Source organism: Bombina bombina, chromosome 7 (genome assembly GCF_027579735.1).
Source record: "Bombina bombina isolate aBomBom1 chromosome 7, aBomBom1.pri, whole genome shotgun sequence".
NCBI classification, from domain to species: Eukaryota; Metazoa; Chordata; class Amphibia; order Anura; family Bombinatoridae; genus Bombina; species Bombina bombina.
In genome coordinates, this window is record NC_069505.1 from 286,773,606 (window position 1) to 286,790,866 (window position 17,261).

The window sequence follows — 17,261 nt, forward strand, 5'->3', positions numbered from 1 at the left end:
CCCTTGAAGAACTGAAAGAACTAAATTGAGACTCCAGGGAGGAGTCAAAGGTCTGTAAACAGGCTTGATCCTGACCAAAGCCTGAACAAAAGCTTGAACATCTGGCACAGCTGCCAGTCGTTTGTGTAACAAGACAGATAAAGCAGAAATCTGTCCTTTTAGAGAACTCGCTGACAATCCCTTATCCAAACCTTCTTGGAGAAAGGAAAGGATCCTAGGAATTTTAATCTTACTACATGAGAATCCCTTGGATTCACACCAACAGATATATCTTTTCCATATTTTATGGTAAATCTTTCTAGTCACAGGTTTTCTGGCTTGTACCAGAGTATCTATCACAGAATCCGAAAACCCACGCTTAGATAAAATCAAGCGTTCAATTTCCAAGCCGTCAGCTGGAGAGAAACTAGATTTGGATGTTCGAATGGACCTTGTACTAGAAGATCCTGTCTCAAAGGTAGCTTCCATGGTGGAGCCGATGACATTCACCAGGTCTGCATACCAAGTCCTGCGTGGCCACGCAGGAGCTATCAAAATCACTGAGGCCTTCTCCTGTTTGATCCTGGCTACCAGCCTGGGAATGAGAGGGAACGGTGGAAACGCATAAGCTAAGTTGAAGGCCCAAGGCGCCACTAATGCATCCACTAGAGTCGCCTTGGGATCCCTGGATCTGGACTCGTAGCAAGGAACCTTGAAGTTCTGACGAGACGCCATCAGATCCATGTCTGGAATGCCCCATAATTGGGTCAATTGGGCAAATACCTCCGGGTGGAGTTCCCACTCCCCCGGATGGAAGGTCTGACGACTCAGGTAATCCGCCTCCCAGTTTTCCACTCCTGGGATGTGGATCGCAGATAGGTGGCAGGAGTGATCCTCCGCCCATTTGATGATTTTGGTCACCTCTCTCATCGCCAGGGAACTCCTTGTTCCCCCCTGATGATTGATGTAAGCAACAGTCGTCATGTTGTCTGATTGGAATCTTATGAATCTGGCCTTTGCTAGTTGAGGCCAAGCCCTGAGAGTATTGAATATCGCTCTCAGTTCCAGAATGTTTATCGGGAGAAGAGACTCTTCCCGAGACCATAGACCCTGAGCTTTCAGGGAATCCCAGACCGCGCCCCAGCCTAATAGACTGGCGTCGGTCGTGACGATGACCCACTCTGGTCTGCGGAAGCTCATTCCCTGGGACAGGTGATCCTGGGTCAGCCACCAACGGAGTGAGTCTCTGGTCTTCTGATCTACTTGAATCACTGGAGACAAGTCTGTATAGTCCCCATTCCACTGTTTGAGCATGCACAGTTGTAATGGTCTTAGATTAATTCGCGCAAAAGGAACTATGTCCATTGCTGCAACCATCAACCCTACTACTTCCATGCACTGAGCTATGGAAGGTCGTAGAACAGAGTGAAGAACTTGACAAGCGTTTAGAAGTTTTGACTTTCTGACATCTGTCAGGAAAATCTTCATTTCTGAAGAATCTATTGTCCCCAAGAAAGGAACTCTTGTTGACGGAGACAGGGAACTTTTTTCTATGTTCACCTCCAACCCGTGAGATCTGAGAAAGGCCAGAACGATGTCTGTGTGAGCCTTTGCCTTTGAAAGAGACGCTTGTATCAGAATGTCGTCCAAGTAAGGTGCCACTGCAATACCCCTTGGTCTTAGAACCGCTAGAAGGGACCCGAGCACCTTTGTGAAAATTCTTGGAGCAGTGGCTAGCCCGAATGGGAGAGCCACAAACTGGTAATGTTTGTCCAGAAAGGCGAACCTTAGGAACTGATGATGATCTTTGTGGATAGGAATATGTAGATACGCATCCTTTAGATCCACGGTAGTCATGAATTGACCCTCCTGGATTGTAGGTAAAATCGTTCGAATAGTTTCCATTTTGAACGATGGCACTCTGAGAAATTTGTTTAGAATCTTTAAATCCAGAATTGGTCTGAAGGTTCCCTCTTTTTTGGGAACTACAAACAGATTTGAGTAAAACCCCAGTCCTTGTTCCACAGTTGGAACTGGGTGTATCACTCCCATTTTTAACAGGTCCTCTACACAATGTAAGAATGCCTGTCTCTTTATTTGGTTTGAAGATAAACGAGAGATGTGGAACCTTCCCCTTGGGGGTAGTTCCTTGAATTCTAGAAGATAACCCTGAGAGACTATTTCTAGTGCCCAGGGATCCTTAACATCTCTTGCCCAAGCCTGAGCAAAGAGAGAAAGTCTGCCCCCTACTAGATCCGGTCCCGGATCGGGGGCTACCCCTTCATGCTGTCTTGGTAGCAGCAGCAGGTTTCTTGGCCTGTTTACCCTTGTTCCAGCCTTGCATCGGTTACCAAGCTGGTTTGGTCTGGGAAGCATTACCCTCTTGTCTAGAGGCTGCAGAGTTGGAGGCCGGTCCGTTCCTGAAATTGCGAAAGGAACGAAAATTGGACTTATTCTTAGCCTTGAAAGGCCTATCTTGTGGGAGGGCATGGCCCTTACCCCCAGTGATGTCTGAAATAATCTCTTTCAATTCTGGCCCAAAGAGGGTCTTACCCTTGAAAGGGATATTAAGCAATTTAGTCTTGGAAGATACATCCGCTGACCAAGACTTTAGCCAGAGCGCTCTGCGCGCCACAATTGCAAACCCTGAATTTTTCGCCGCTAATCTAGCTAACTGCAAAGCAGCATCTAAAATAAAGGAATTAGCTAACTTAAGTGCGTGAATTCTGTCCATAACCTCCTCATACGGAGTCTCTCTACTGAGCGATTTTTCTAGTTCTTCAAACCAGAACCACGCTACTGTAGTGACAGGAATAATACACTAAATAGGTTGAAGGAGGTAACCTTGCTGTACAAAAATCTTTTTAAGCAAACCCTCCAATTTTTTATCCATAGGATCTTTGAAAGCACAATTGTCCTCAATAGGAATGGTCGTGCGTTTGGCTAGTGTAGAAACCGCCCCCTCGACCTTAGGGACTGTTTGCCATAAGTCCTTTCTGGGGTCGACCATAGGAAATAATTTCTTAAATATAGGAGGAGGAGGGACAAAAGGTATGCCGGGCTTCTCCCACTCCTTATTCACTATGTCCGCCACCCGCTTGAGTATTGGAAAAGCGTCGGGGTGCACCGGGACCTCTAGGAACTTGTCCATCTTGCACAATTTTTCTGGAATGACCAGGTTGTCACAATCATCCAGAGTAGATAGCACCTCCTTAAGTAGTGCGCGGAGATGCTCTAATTTAAATGTCACAACATCAGGTTCTGCCTGTTGAGAAATTCTACCTGAATCAGAAATTTCCCCATCTGACAAAACCTCCCTCATGGCCACTTCAGATTGGTGTGAGGGTATGACAGAGCAATTATCATCAGCGCCCTCCTGCTCTACAGTGTTTAAAACAGAGCAATCGCGCTTTCTCTGAAATGCAGGCATTTTGGATAAAATATTTGCTATGGAGTTATCCATTACTGCCGTCAATTGTTGCATAGTAACAAGCATTGGCGCGCTAGAAGTAATAGGGGTCTCCTGCGTGGGCAAAACTGGTATAGACACAGAAGGAGATGATGTAGAACTATGTCTACTCCCTTCATCTGATGAATCATCTTGGGCAACTTTACTATCTGTGGCAGTACTGTCCTTACTTTGTTTGGACACTATGGCACAATTATCACACATATTTGAAGGGGGAGACACATTGGCTTCCATACATACAGAACATAGTCTATCTGAAGGCACAGACATGTTAAACAGGCTTAAACTTGTCAAAGTACAAAAACCGTTTTAAAACAAAACCGTTACTGTCTCTTTAAATTTTAAACAGGGCACACTTTATTACTGAATATGTGAAAAACTATGAAGGAATTGTTCAATTTTAACCAAATTTTCACCACAGTGTCTTAAAGCATTGCACCCCAAATTTCAGGCTGTTAACCCTTAAAATGTGTTAACCAGAGCTGTTTTCAGTTTTAACCCCCTTACAGTCCCAGCCCCAGCCTTTGCTGCAGCTTCACCAAACCCAGGGGAGTATACGATACCAAATGAAGCCTTCTAGGAAGCTTTTCAACTAATTTCAGACCCACACACATGCAGCTGCATGTACTGCTCTCAAAAGTAACTGCGCAGTAATGGCGCGAAAATGAGGCTCTGCCTACTACAGAGAAGGCCCTTCCTGACTGGGAAGGTGTCTAAAACAGTGCCTGACGTAAAAAAACGTTCCCCAAAGTTATAAAGTGTGAATTTCAACATCAAACTGTATAAAATGCCTAAATAAAGCAATCGATCTAGCCCATAAAGTGTCTACCAGTTTTATAGCCCATATTAAGCCCTTTATTCTGTTTGAGACTAAGAAAATGGCTTACCGATCCCCATGAGGGGAAAAATGACAGCCTTCCAGCATTACACAGTCTTGTTAGAAATACGTCTAGTCATACCTTAAGCAGAAAAGTCTGCCAACTGCTCCTCCCAACTGAAGTTATCTCATCTCAACAGTCCTGTGTGGGAACAGCAAACGATTTTAGTTACTGCTGCTAAAATCATACTCCTCTCACAAACAGAACTCTTCATCTTTTTCTGTTTCAGAGTAAATAGTACATACCAGCACTATTTTAAAATAACAAACTCTTGATAGTAGAATAAAAAACTACAACTAAACACCACATACTCTTCACCATCTCCGTGGAGATGCTGCTTGTTCAGCAGCAAAGAGAATGGGGGGGGGGGGGGGGGGCGGAGCCTGGGAGGGACTATATGGACAGCTTTTGCTGTGCTCTTTGCCATTTCCTGTTGGGGAGGAGAATATTCCCACAAGTTATGGATGACGCCGTGGACCGGACACATCAATGTTGGAGAAAAGAACATAACACATGAAAGAGGAAATTTCTGTAGAAAAAAAAAATACCTTTAATCATATTTTGCTTTAATATACAAAAGTAGGTGCCAGAGCAATAAATGCTACATGATAGATAACTGAAAATCTTTATATCACAAAGAATGGTCTTTTACTAATAAAGCCAAAAGTTGTACTGTAGTAACAGTCTTTTGTAAGTTCCATATGTCCACAAACTCCAAGAGCTACAAAGAGTGGTAAAAGCAGTTTGCAGGGTGTTTTTTTTTTTTTTTTAATTTTTTTTTAGGATGTTGCATTTTCTTCTTTCTTCTAATAAAGGATTATTGTACACTGCAGAGCATGCTTAGATGTCTTATATTCCAACAGAGATGTAGAGGGACTCCCAAAACATCAGTAAACAACTGTACGCTCACTGCCACAGCACAGCCCAGTCAGCATGCCAGGAAATAGATCCAGTCTATAAAAGCAGGGAAGAGCTGAAATCCTCATCCTTAACTCTGCTTTCCAGAAAAAGATTCAAGCTTAAAATTGCTGAATGATCAGCTTTTTCTTTACATCGTGTGTAAATCTGTTCATCTTGAACAACTCACTGTCATAAAATGATGAAAGGTTGTGAATGTTTATCTGGCGAGCCTGAAAAATAAAAAACAAACCCAGCATAAGAAAAAAAAAACACAACAGTAAAATCCATCACAAACAACAATAACCTTCAGAAGGACAGACAAACCTCTCACGAGCTAACAAATTAGCTTGACCTACCTTATCTACAAGGTCCTTCTCTGGAACCTCTATGAAGTCCTGCTGTGCCCCATAACGATTCCTCTGGTACGTAACTTGTTCTGCCACAAGCTGCTTCAGGACAAAGAGCAGCAGCTCATTGTTGTCTCTTCTGAATGCCAGGTAACGAGCAAAGGTCTTTGATAAACAAATAATTAGGTTAAAAGAAATCAGCAAAATCATGTTGGGCAAGTGAAAATAATTGTTATGAAGTTGCTAATAGAAACTGAAGTGAGATGCTACATATTTCACAAAAATGTATATGGTTATGTTACTAATGGAATTAAAAATCAGACAAATTCAAAATAGCACAGCTCATTTAACAATTAAAAAAAAACAAAAAAAAACGACTATAGCCAACACCACAATATGAATACAGTATATTCCCTCAGACCGATAATGCCTCACAATCAGCTTGTGCTATTGTAATTGTGCAAGGACAAATACAGACTCACCTTCCGCATGCTCCTCATGACACTGAATTTTTGAGTGTCTATGAAGCTTTCAAGCATTACTCTGATGGCCATGTTCACATCATCCTCCACCACATAATCCCGCAGATGCATCCGTGCATGAGCCTCTGCCATGCGGATCATTGACTCGATGTGTCGCACAGTGATAGGTATGCTGCCTGTAGCCTGCAATTGAACAGTGACACTTATGAGCAAGTCATTGTCTGATTACTAGGCATTAGGATGCTTCGTTAGCATCAGGATTCAGAAGAACGTGGCCATTCTCAGGATTCAGCTCTTTTCAAAGCCAGATTTCTTGTGAAAGCACATTAAGATCTGGCTCGAAAAAAAGCCAAATGCATTGAGCAGCCGCCGCCTTCTCCATTCTGATGCTTACAAAGCATCCCAATGCCCAGGCCTACTGATTACTGCTCTGGTCCTCAATTAACTGGTCTTGTTCATTAATTGGGCTGAGCCTGACGCCCCAAAGCAAGGAGGATAAAAATATTTTTTTTATTTAAATCTGACTTTTTAGATAAATAAAATGCTTTCTGAAAAAAAAATAAAAAATCTATCTAAAGATAATTATTTAAAATACTTTATAATCTAAAAGTTATGAATCCTAAAATATGTAAGTTTTTAATTATATAGCAAGAGTACTGTACATTCATGTCTGTAATGTGTAATTATATAGCAAGATGCTGTACATTCATGACAAATGTTTATTTTTTGTAAATAAATTACATTAATACATTTACATCATTCTCTCCCAAAGGTTTTTTTTTTGTCAGATTATTTTGGGCATTTATTATACAATGTGCTAATGTGCTTAATTGTCTTTGATGAAGGAAAGCAATGCTCTACTGGGGCCTATCTTAACACATTTGGTGCGACAGTGACAAGCAGCTAGCTCACAGTAGTGCATAATTTCTAAGCCTACCTATGTATGCTTTTCAACAATGAATACCAAGAAAAAGCAAATTATGAGAAGCAAATTGGAAAATTGTTAAAAATTGTATGTTTTTTCTGAAAGTTTAAATTTTTAATTTACTGTCCCCTTTAATGCTATTGCTCTCCCCTGCAAAAGAAAATGTATGCTTACCTGATAAATTGATTTCTTCTTAGACACGGATGAGTCCACGGATCATCTTCATTACTTATGGGATATTCACCTCCTGGTAAGGCAAAGAGCACCACAGCAGAGCTGTTAAATAGCTCCTCCCTTCCCTCCTACTCCAGTCATTCGACCAAAGTTAGGAAAAGCCAAGGTGCAGAGGTGTCTGAAGTGTACAAGAATAAACAACCTGTCCTAAAACAACAGGGCGGGCCGTGGAATCATCGTGTCTAAAAAGAAATAAATTTCAGGTAAGCATAAATTTTCTTTTCTTCTTAAAGACACAATGAGTCCACGGATCATCTTCATTACTTATGGGATACAATACCAAAGCTAGAGGACACAGATGATACGGGAAGGACAAGACAGGTAACCTAAACGGAAGGCACCACTGCATGAAGGACCTTTCTCCCAAAAGCAGCCTCAGCCGAGGCAAAAGTATCAAATTTGTAAAATTAAGAAAAAGTGTGGAGAGGACCAGGTTGCAGCCTTGCAAATCTGTTCTACAGAAGCCTCATTTTTGAATGCCCATGAGGAAGCAACAGCCCTAGTGGAATGAGCCGTAACCCTTTCAGGAGGCTGCTGTCCAGCAGTCTCATATGCAAAGCAGATGATACTCCTCAGCCAAAAAGAAAAAGGCAGCCGTAGCTTTCTGACCCTTATGTTTTCCAGAGAAAATTACAAATAGAGAAGATTGACGAAAGTCCTTAGTCGCTTTTAAGTAAAATTTTAAAGCACAGACAACGTCCAAATTGTGCAGGAGATGTTCCTTCTGAGGAGGAGGATTAGGACACAAGGAAGGAACAACCATCTACTGATTAATGTTCCTGTCTTAAACAACTTTATGACGGAACCTAAGTTTAGTACAGAAAACTATCTTATCCGAATGAAAAATAAGGTAAGGCAAATTGTATTGCAACGCCGAGAGTTCAGACACTCTACAAGCTGAAGAAATAGCAACAAGAAATAAAACTTTCCAAGATAACTTAATATCTAAGGAATACATAGGCTCAAACGGAGCCCCTTGAAGAACCTTAAGAACTAAACTCAAACTCCATGGAGGAGTAACTGGTTTAAACACAGGTCTGATCCTAACCAAGGCCTGACAAAAAGATTGTACATCTGGAACCTCTGCCAGACGTCTGTGAAACAAAATAGATAAGGCAGAAATCGGACTCTTTAGGGAACTTGTCGATAAACCCTTCTCCAAAATTTCTTTGGAGAAAAGACAAAATTCTAGGAATCCTAACTACTCCATGAGTAGAACTTGGATTCACACCAATAAAGATATTTACGCCATATCTTATGGTAAATCTTTCTAGTTACAGGCTTACACGCCTGAATCAAGGTCTCTATGACCGAACAAAAAAAACCCTGCTTGGATAGTATTAAGCTTTAAATCTCCAAGCAGTCAGCTTCAGCGAAACTAGATTTGGGTGAAGGAAGGGCCCTTGAATGAGAAGATCCTTCCTCAACGGAAGTCTCCAAGGTGGCAGAGATGACATGTCCACCAGGTCTGCATACCAAAACCTGCGAGGCCAAGCCAGAGCAATGAGAATCACTGAAGCCCTCTCCTGCTTGATTCGAGCAATGACCCGAGGGAGAAGCGCAAACGGAGGGAATAGGTATGCAGGATTGAAGGACCAGGGAACCGCCAGAGCATCTATTAGTTCCGCCTGGGGATCCCTGGACCTTGACCCGTATCTCAGGAGCTTGGCATTCTGGCGAGATGCTATGAGATCCAACTCCAGCCGACCCCATTTGAGGAACAGGTTGGAGAACACTTCCGGATGGAGTTCCCACTCTCCCGGATGAAAAGTCTGCCTGCTCAGAAAGTCCGCCTCCCGGTTGTCCACCCCTGGGATGTGGATCGCCGACAGATAGCAAGAGTGGGCCTCCACCCATCAAATTATCTTGGCTACCTTGGTCATCGCTAAGGAACTCCTCGTTCCTCCCTGATGATTGATGTAAGCCACTGTCGTTATGTTGTCCGACTGGAATCTGATGAACTGGGCCGAAGCCAACTGAGGTCAGGCCAGAAGAGTATTGAAGATCACTCTCAGTTCCAGGATGTTTATAGGAAGAACAGACTCTGCTTGAGCCCACACTCCCTGGGCCTTTAAGGAACCCCAGACAGCTCCCCATCCCCTAGGAGGCTGGCATCTGTTGTCACAATCACCCAGGACGGTCTGCGAAAGCAGGTTCCCTGGGAGAGATTATCCAGAGACAACCACCATTGAAGAGTCCCTAGTCTCCTGTTCCAGGGTTATTCGAGGAGACAAATCTGCATAATCTCCATTCCATTGCCTGAGCATGTTTAACTGCAGAGGCCTGAGGTGGAACCAAGCAAACGGGATTATGTCCATAGCTGCCACCATCAGTCCGATTACCTCCATACACTGAGCAACTGACGGCCGCCGAGGAGTGGACTGAAGTGCTCGACAGGTATCTATAATCTTTGATTTGAACCCTCATTAATACAGAATCTATTAGAGTTCCCAAGAAAGTCACCCTTGTCTTCGGGATTAAGGAACTCTTTTCCAGATTTACCTTCCACCCGTGAGTACTCAGGAAGGATAGCACAATGTCGGTATGAGACCTTGCTTGTTGGTAAGACGGCGCCTGGTTTAGAATATCGTCCAGATAAGGCGCCACCGCAATGCCTTGCGGTCTTAGAAGCGCCAGGAGAGACCCCAAAACCTTTGTGAAAATTCTGGGTGCCGTGGCCAGACCGAAAGTTAGAGCCACGAACTGAAAATGTTTGTCCAGAAAGGCGAACCTTAGGAACTTGTGATGATCTCTGTGGATAGGAACATGAAGATATGCATCCTTTAAATCCACAGTCGTAATAAATTGACCCTCCTGGATCAATGGAAGAATGGTACGAATATATTCCATCTTGAATGATGGAACTCTGAGAAAATTGTTTAGATTCTTGAGTCTAGGATAGGTCTGAAAGTTCCCTCCTTTTTGGGAACTACAAACAGATTTGAATAAAAAACCCTGACCGTGTTCATGTACAGGAACTGGAGTAATTACTCCCAAGGAGGAGAGGTCTCTTACACAATGTAAGAACACCTCTCTTTTTATCTGGTTTGCAGACAGACAATCTTGAAAGAAGAAATCTTCCTAGAGGAGGAAAATTCTTGAACTCCAGTCTGTATCCCTGGGACACTATTTCTATAGTCCAAGGATCCTGAACGTCCCACACCCAAGCCTGGACAAAGAAAGTCTGCCCCCTACCAGATCCAGTCCTGGATCGGGGGCATGTCCTTCATACTGTCTTTGATTCAACAGCAGGCAATTTGGATTTTTTTTTTTTTAATTCTTCAAATTTCAAAAGAGATTAATTCTGTCTAGCCAGGTCCGAACAAGGTCTTCCTATTGTAAGGAATCGCTAAAAGCTTAGACTTGGAGCATACATCAGTAGAACAAGGCTCTAACCATAAGGCTTTGTGAGCTGAAACAGAGAAATCTGAAACCTATGCTCCCAGTTTGTTAACTTGAAGGCAAGAATTTGAAATAAAGGAATTAGCCAATTTGAAAGCTTTTACACCCCAACGTGAATTTTATCCATGGGAGTTTCTGACTTAGTAGCATCAGAGAACGCATCAAACCAATATGCCGTTGCACTAGTGACGGTAGCAAAATACCCAGCTGGCTGCCATTTTAAGTCCTGGTGTACTTTCCTTTCCCAACTATCCTCTAAGGGTATAGAAGTTCTCTTAGCTAAACAGGAAACTACTCCTTCCACCCTAGGGAATGTTTGCCCAGCATCCTTAGCCTTGTCGGTTATGGGAAACATCTTTTTAAATATAGGGAATGCGTTCTCTTCCGTTCCTTATAAATCACTGGACGAAACTAGGATAGATTACACCGGTAGTGTCGGAGTCCCCCAGGCTAGCTAAAACCTCCTAAAGTAACAAATGGAGGTGTTCAAGCTAAAAAACTGAAGGAGTCTTTGAAGGCACACATATCCTCTAAAGAACTAGTAGGTATCTTAGCTAAAATGAAAACGGCACCCTCCACCTTGGGAACCGTTTGCCAGGCCTCCTTAATAGAGGCAGCTATGGGAAACCCTGTCGAGGAAGTAACCTCAAAATATTTGTTCAGCTTACTGGACTTCTTAGGAACAACTACCATTAAGTCCAAAGTAGCTAAGACCTCCTTAAATAACAGACGGAGGTGTTCTAGCTTAAACCTGAAAGATACAACCTCAGTATCAGCAGGGGGAATTACACTTTCTGAATCTGAAACTTCGCCTTCAGATGCTACTACAGTATCCTCCTCCTCAGGCCTCTGGGAGGGGACCTCTGAAATCGCTCAGAAACCTCGCGTACAGATCTGATTTTCCTCTTACGCTTTCCCTGCAACATTGGAAAAGCAGATAACGCATCAGAAAATGTAGAAGACATGAGAGAAGCGATGTCTCTTAAAGTAACCAGCTGGTGCTACTTGCGAAGCGCAGGGCACTGCTTGTGAGGGCGGCAAATTTTGGGACGCTTGAGGAGACAGATGCGGTATATATTGAATCTCATCATTAGACTGCTGGACAAAAATCTTCTCTATAGCCTCTATATATATATATACAGGGAGTGCAGAATTATTAGGCATGTTCTCAATGAACCCAAAAAACTCATTAATATCAAAGCTGAATAGTTTTGGAAGTAGTTTTTAGTTTGTTTTTAGTTATAGCTATTTTAGGGGGATATCTGTGGGTGCAGGTGACTATTACTGTGCATAATTATTAGGCAACTTAACAAAAAACAAATATATACCCATTTCAATTATTTATTTTTACCAGTGAAACCAATATAACATCTCAACATTCACAAATATACATTTCTGACATTCAAAAACAAAACAAAAACAAATCAGTGACCAATATAGCCACCTTTCTTTGCAAGGACACTCAAAAGCCTGCCATCCATGGATTCTGTCAGTGTTTTGATCTGTTCACCATCAACATTGCGTGCAGCAGCAACCACAGCCTCCCAGACACTGTTCAGAGAGGTGTACTGTTTTCCCTCCTTGTAAATCTCACATTTGATGATGGACCACAGGTTCTCAATGGGGTTCAGATCAGGTGAACAAGGAGGCCATGTCATTAGATTTTCTTCTTTTATACCCTTTCTTGCCAGCCACGCTGTGGAGTACTTGGACGTGTGTGATGGAGCATTGTCCTGCATGAAAATCATGTTTTTCTTGAAGGATGCAGACTTCTTCCTGTACCACTGCTTGAAGAAGGTGTCTTCCAGAAACTGGCAGTAGGACTGGGAGTTGAGCTTGACTCCATCCTCAACCCGAAAAGGCCCCACAAGCTCATCTTTGATGATACCAGCCCAAACCAGTACTCCACCTCCACCTTGCTGGCGTCTGAGTCGGACTGGAGCTCTCTGCCCTTTACCAATCCAGCCACGGGCCCATCCATCTGGCCCATCAAGACTCACTCTCATTTCATCAGTCCATAAAACCTTAGAAAAATCAGTCTTGAGATATTTCTTGGCCCAGTCTTGACGTTTCAGCTTGTGTGTCTTGTTCAGTGGTGGTCGTCTTTCAGCCTTTCTTACCTTGGCCATGTGAGTATTGCACACCTTGTGCTTTTGGGCACTCCAGTGATGTTGCAGCTCTGAAATATGGCCAAACTGGTGGCAAGTGGCATCTTGGCAGCTGCACGCTCGACTTTTCTCAGTTCATGGGCAGTTATTTTGCGCCTTGGTTTTTCCACACGCTTCTTGCGACCCTGTTGACTATTTTGAATGAAACGCTTGATTGTTCGATGATCACGCTTCAGAAGCTTTGCAATTTTAAGAGTGCTGCAAGATATCTCACTATTTTTGACTTTTCTGAGCCTGTCAAGTCCTTCTTTTGACCCATTTTGCCAAAGGAAAGGAAGTTGCCTAATAATTATGCACACCTGATATAGGGTGTTGATGTCATTAGACCACATCCCTTCTCATTACAGAGATGCACATCACCTAATATGCTTAATTGGTAGTAGGCTTTCGAGCCTATACAGCTTGGAGTAAGACAACATGCATAAAGAGGATGATGTGGTCAAAATACTCATTTGCCTAATAATTCTGCACTCCCTGTATGTATATGTGTGTATATATATATATATATATATATATATATATATATATATATATATATATATATATATATATATATATAGTCTCTATAGTCCTCTCAATACATGAGGAACAGAAATGGGACTGGTGAGTTCCACATTTGCATCAAAACACAAGGAGCAAGTGACAACTTGCAAGGCCCATTGGTCCATTCTGATCACAATGACACAATTATGAAATAAAACTTTTAAGTGTAAAAACGTTAGTGTCTTTAAATTTTAAAAGTAACTTTTTTACTGCACAAGTAAAAACGTATGTGAAAGACTAAAACCAATTAAATAATGCCCCTTTTTACTTGTTAGGCAACGATCCGGACTCAACAGGGATATGTCGCAGCTCTATCCGTTCCTAGAAATGCATGTATTAGTAAGAACCATGCGCTTCTAGGCAGAGACTGAAATTTCCAACTCCGGTAATCTATTAACACGGAAGCGCAGTGAAAAGGAGCGCAATTGGAAGCCCCACCCCTCGTGGGCGTTTGTAACCGCAACCTCCTCTCCCGGTTGGCATTTTGATTTAAATAGGTCACTGTGTGAGGAAAAAAACCACCAAGCAATAAAACCTCCATGTTTCCTAGCCCCAGGGTCTGCTTAAAGGGACACTGAACCCAAATTTTTTCTTTCGTGATTCAGATAGAGCATGCAACTTTCCAATTTACTCCTATTATCAATTTTTCTTTATTCTCTTGGTATCTATTTGAAATGCAAGAATGTAAGTTTAGATGCCGGCCCATTTTGTTGAACAACCTGGGTTGTCCTTGCTGATTGGTGGATAAATTCATCCACCAATAAAAAAATGCTGTAGAAAGTTCTGAACCAAAAAAAAAAAAAAAAGCTTAGATGCCTTCTTTTTCAAATAAAGATAGCAAGAGAACAAAGAAAATTTGATAATAGGAGTACATTAGAAAGTTGCTTAAAATTGCATGCTCTATCTGAATCACGCAAGAAAAAAAAAATTGGGTTCAGTGTCCCTTTAATACTGCATTGTTCCCTCAGATTCTGAAAATTTGTATGTCTCAACAACCAAGCGACTATCCTATGAGCCCTTTGATTGTTACGTGTGTGAGAAGTAAAGTGCTCCCTTTTGCTTTGAGTATAATTAGCCCAAGAATAACAAAGTGGCACTTACCTCGTATGTCTGCCATACAGCCAGGCAGTCCATCAGGTTTAAGAGTTCATAAGTAAATATCCCTCAGGTATTCTGGACTTAGGGCAGCATACAATATATGGGAGGCGCAGTGAGAATTATGTCCCACCAGTTCCCATTGCTCTAAAGCAACCAAAGCTCTACTGAAGAGACTGATATGGACTACGGCTACACCCTAGAATAAAGCAGCACAATCTTGCACGACTTTAAAAATAATAAACTCTTGATTGAAGAATCTATTCTAACACCTCACTTTACCTCTTCCTATCACTAACATAGGCAAAGAGAATGACTGGAGTGGGAGGGAAGGGAGGAGCTATTTAACAGCTCTGCTGTGGTGCTCCTTGCCTCCTCCTGCCGACCAGGAGGTGAATATCCATTAGTAATTAAGATGATGCGTGGACTCATCGTGTCTTAAAAAAGAAAATATATGTTATTGTTTTAGTTAAATAAAACTAATTTAAATTTTACTTTAATTAAAAATTATTAAGGTAATCCATTCTCCATCCAATAAATTACAGCTTAAAAGTCGATAAAATATGAATGATTAACCTATTAAACTGTTGATCGTTCTAAATAACGATTTCTAATGATATATAAGCAAAATCAGTAATAGCCTGATATAACTGAAAAAATAATCTGAAAAATTATTCTAAAGATGAAAATCATGATTTAAAATCTGTATTCCCGACTAGTTATTTAAATCAATTTTATTAAAATGAAATCCACCCTGCCCTCAAAGTACATTTCATATTAAAATCCCAAAATATGTCAATTTAGAATGCAATGTCCCATTAAATATACCTGCAACCTCTAAAATCTAACCAGCCATCATTTAAAAGGGACAGTGTACACTAGATTCTTCTTTGCAGAAATGTTTTGTAGGCAATTAATATATAGCCCATCTTGGAGTATTTAAGTAACAATGTATAGTTTTGTTTATTTTGTAATTGCATTGTGCTGATTTACAGACTCCTAACCAAGCATAAAAACATAATTTATGCTTACCTGATAAATTCCTTTCTCCTGTAGTGTGGTCAGTCCACGGGTCATCATTACTTCTGGGATATTAACTCCTCCTCAACAGGAAGTGCAAGAGGATCACCCAGCAGAGCTGCTATATAGCTCCTCCCCTCTACGTCACACCCAGTCATTCGACCGAGAACCAACGAGAAAGGAGAAGCCAAAGGGTGCAGTGGTGACTGGAGTATAATTTAAAAATTTAGACCTGCCATAAAAACAGGGCGGGCCGTGGACTGACCACACTACAGGAGAAAGGAATTTATCAGGTAAGCATAAATTATGTTTTCTCCTGTTAAGTGTGGTCAGTCCACGGGTCATCATTACTTCTGGGATACCAATACCAAAGCTAAAGTACACGGATGACGGGAGGGACAGGCAGGCTCTTTATACGGAAGGAACCACTGCCTGAAGAACCTTTCTCCCAAAAACAGCCTCCGAAGAAGCAAAAGTGTCAAATTTGTAAAATTTGGAAAAAGTATGAAGAGAAGACCAAGTTGCAGCCTTGCAAATCTGTTCAACAGAAGCCTCATTCTTAAAGGCCCAAGTGGAAGCCACAGCTCTAGTAGAATGAGCTGTAATTCTTTCAGGAGGCTGCTGTCCAGCAGTCTCATAAGCTAAACGTATTATGCTACGAAGCCAAAAAGAGAGAGAGGTAGCAGAAGCTTTTTGACCTCTCCTCTGACCAGAATAAACGACAAACAGGGAAGACGTTTGTCGAAAATCCTTAGTTGCCTGTAGATAAAATTTCAGGGCACGGACTACATCTAGATTGTGTAGAAGACGTTCCTTCTTCGAAGAAGGATTAGGACACAAAGATGGAACAACAATCTCTTGATTGATATTCCTGTTAGTGACCACCTTAGGTAAGAACCCAGGTTTAGTACGCAGAACTACCTTGTCTGAATGAAAAATCAGATAAGGAGAATCACAATGTAAGGCAGATAACTCAGAGACTCTTCGAGCCGAGGAAATAGCCATTAAAAACAGAACTTTCCAAGATAACAATTTGATATCAATGGAATGAAGGGGTTCAAACGGAACACCCTGTAAAACATTAAGAACTAAGTTCAAACTCCATGGTGGAGCAACAGTTTTAAACACAGGCTTAATCCTGGCCAAAGCCTGACAAAAAGCCTGAACGTCTGGAACCTCTGACAGACGTTTGTGTAAAAGAATGGACAGAGCTGAAATCTGTCCCTTTAAGGAACTAGCGGATAAACCCTTTTCTAAACCTTCTTGTAGAAAAGACAATATCCTAGGAATCCTAACCTTACTCCATGAGTAACTTTTGGATTCGCACCAATATAAGTATTTACGCCATATTTTATGGTAAATCTTTCTGGTAACAGGCTTCCTAGCCTGTATTAAGGTATCAATTACTGACTCAGAAAAACCACGTTTTGATAAAATCAAGCGTTCAATTTCCAAGCAGTCAGCTTCAGAGAAATTAGATTTTGATGTTTGAAGGGACCCTGGATCAGAAGGTCCTGTCTCAGAGGCAGAGACCAAGGTGGACAGGATGACATGTCCACTAGATCTGCATACCAAGTCCTGCGTGGCCACGCAGGCGCTATTAGAATCACCGATGCTCTCTCCTGTTTGATTCTGGCAATCAATCGAGGAAGCATCGGGAAGGGTGGAAACACATAAGCCATCCCGAAGGTCCAAGGTGCTGTCAAGGCATCTATCAGGACCGCTCCCGGATCCCTGGATCTGGACCCGTAACAAGGAAGCTTGGCGTTCTGTCGAGACGCCATGAGATCTATCTCTGGTTTGCCCCAACGTCGAAGTA

The 17,261-nt window shown here is 42.0% G+C and overlaps 1 protein-coding gene across 1 annotated transcript in view; it reads right to left on the bottom strand.

The window, feature by feature from the left end:
• Positions 1–4,875: 4,875 nt before the first annotated feature.
• Positions 4,876–17,261, bottom strand: part of MCM2 (minichromosome maintenance complex component 2) — a 68,354-nt gene continuing 55,968 nt past the window's right edge. The window contains exons 14-16 of the mRNA XM_053720833.1: positions 6,056–6,238; positions 5,583–5,738; positions 4,876–5,456 (exon numbers count right to left, since the gene is read on the bottom strand). Coding sequence (XP_053576808.1) covers positions 5,346–5,456; positions 5,583–5,738; positions 6,056–6,238 — 450 coding nt within the window. The 3' untranslated portion in view covers positions 4,876–5,345. The remainder of the gene's footprint in view (positions 5,457–5,582; positions 5,739–6,055; positions 6,239–17,261) is intronic.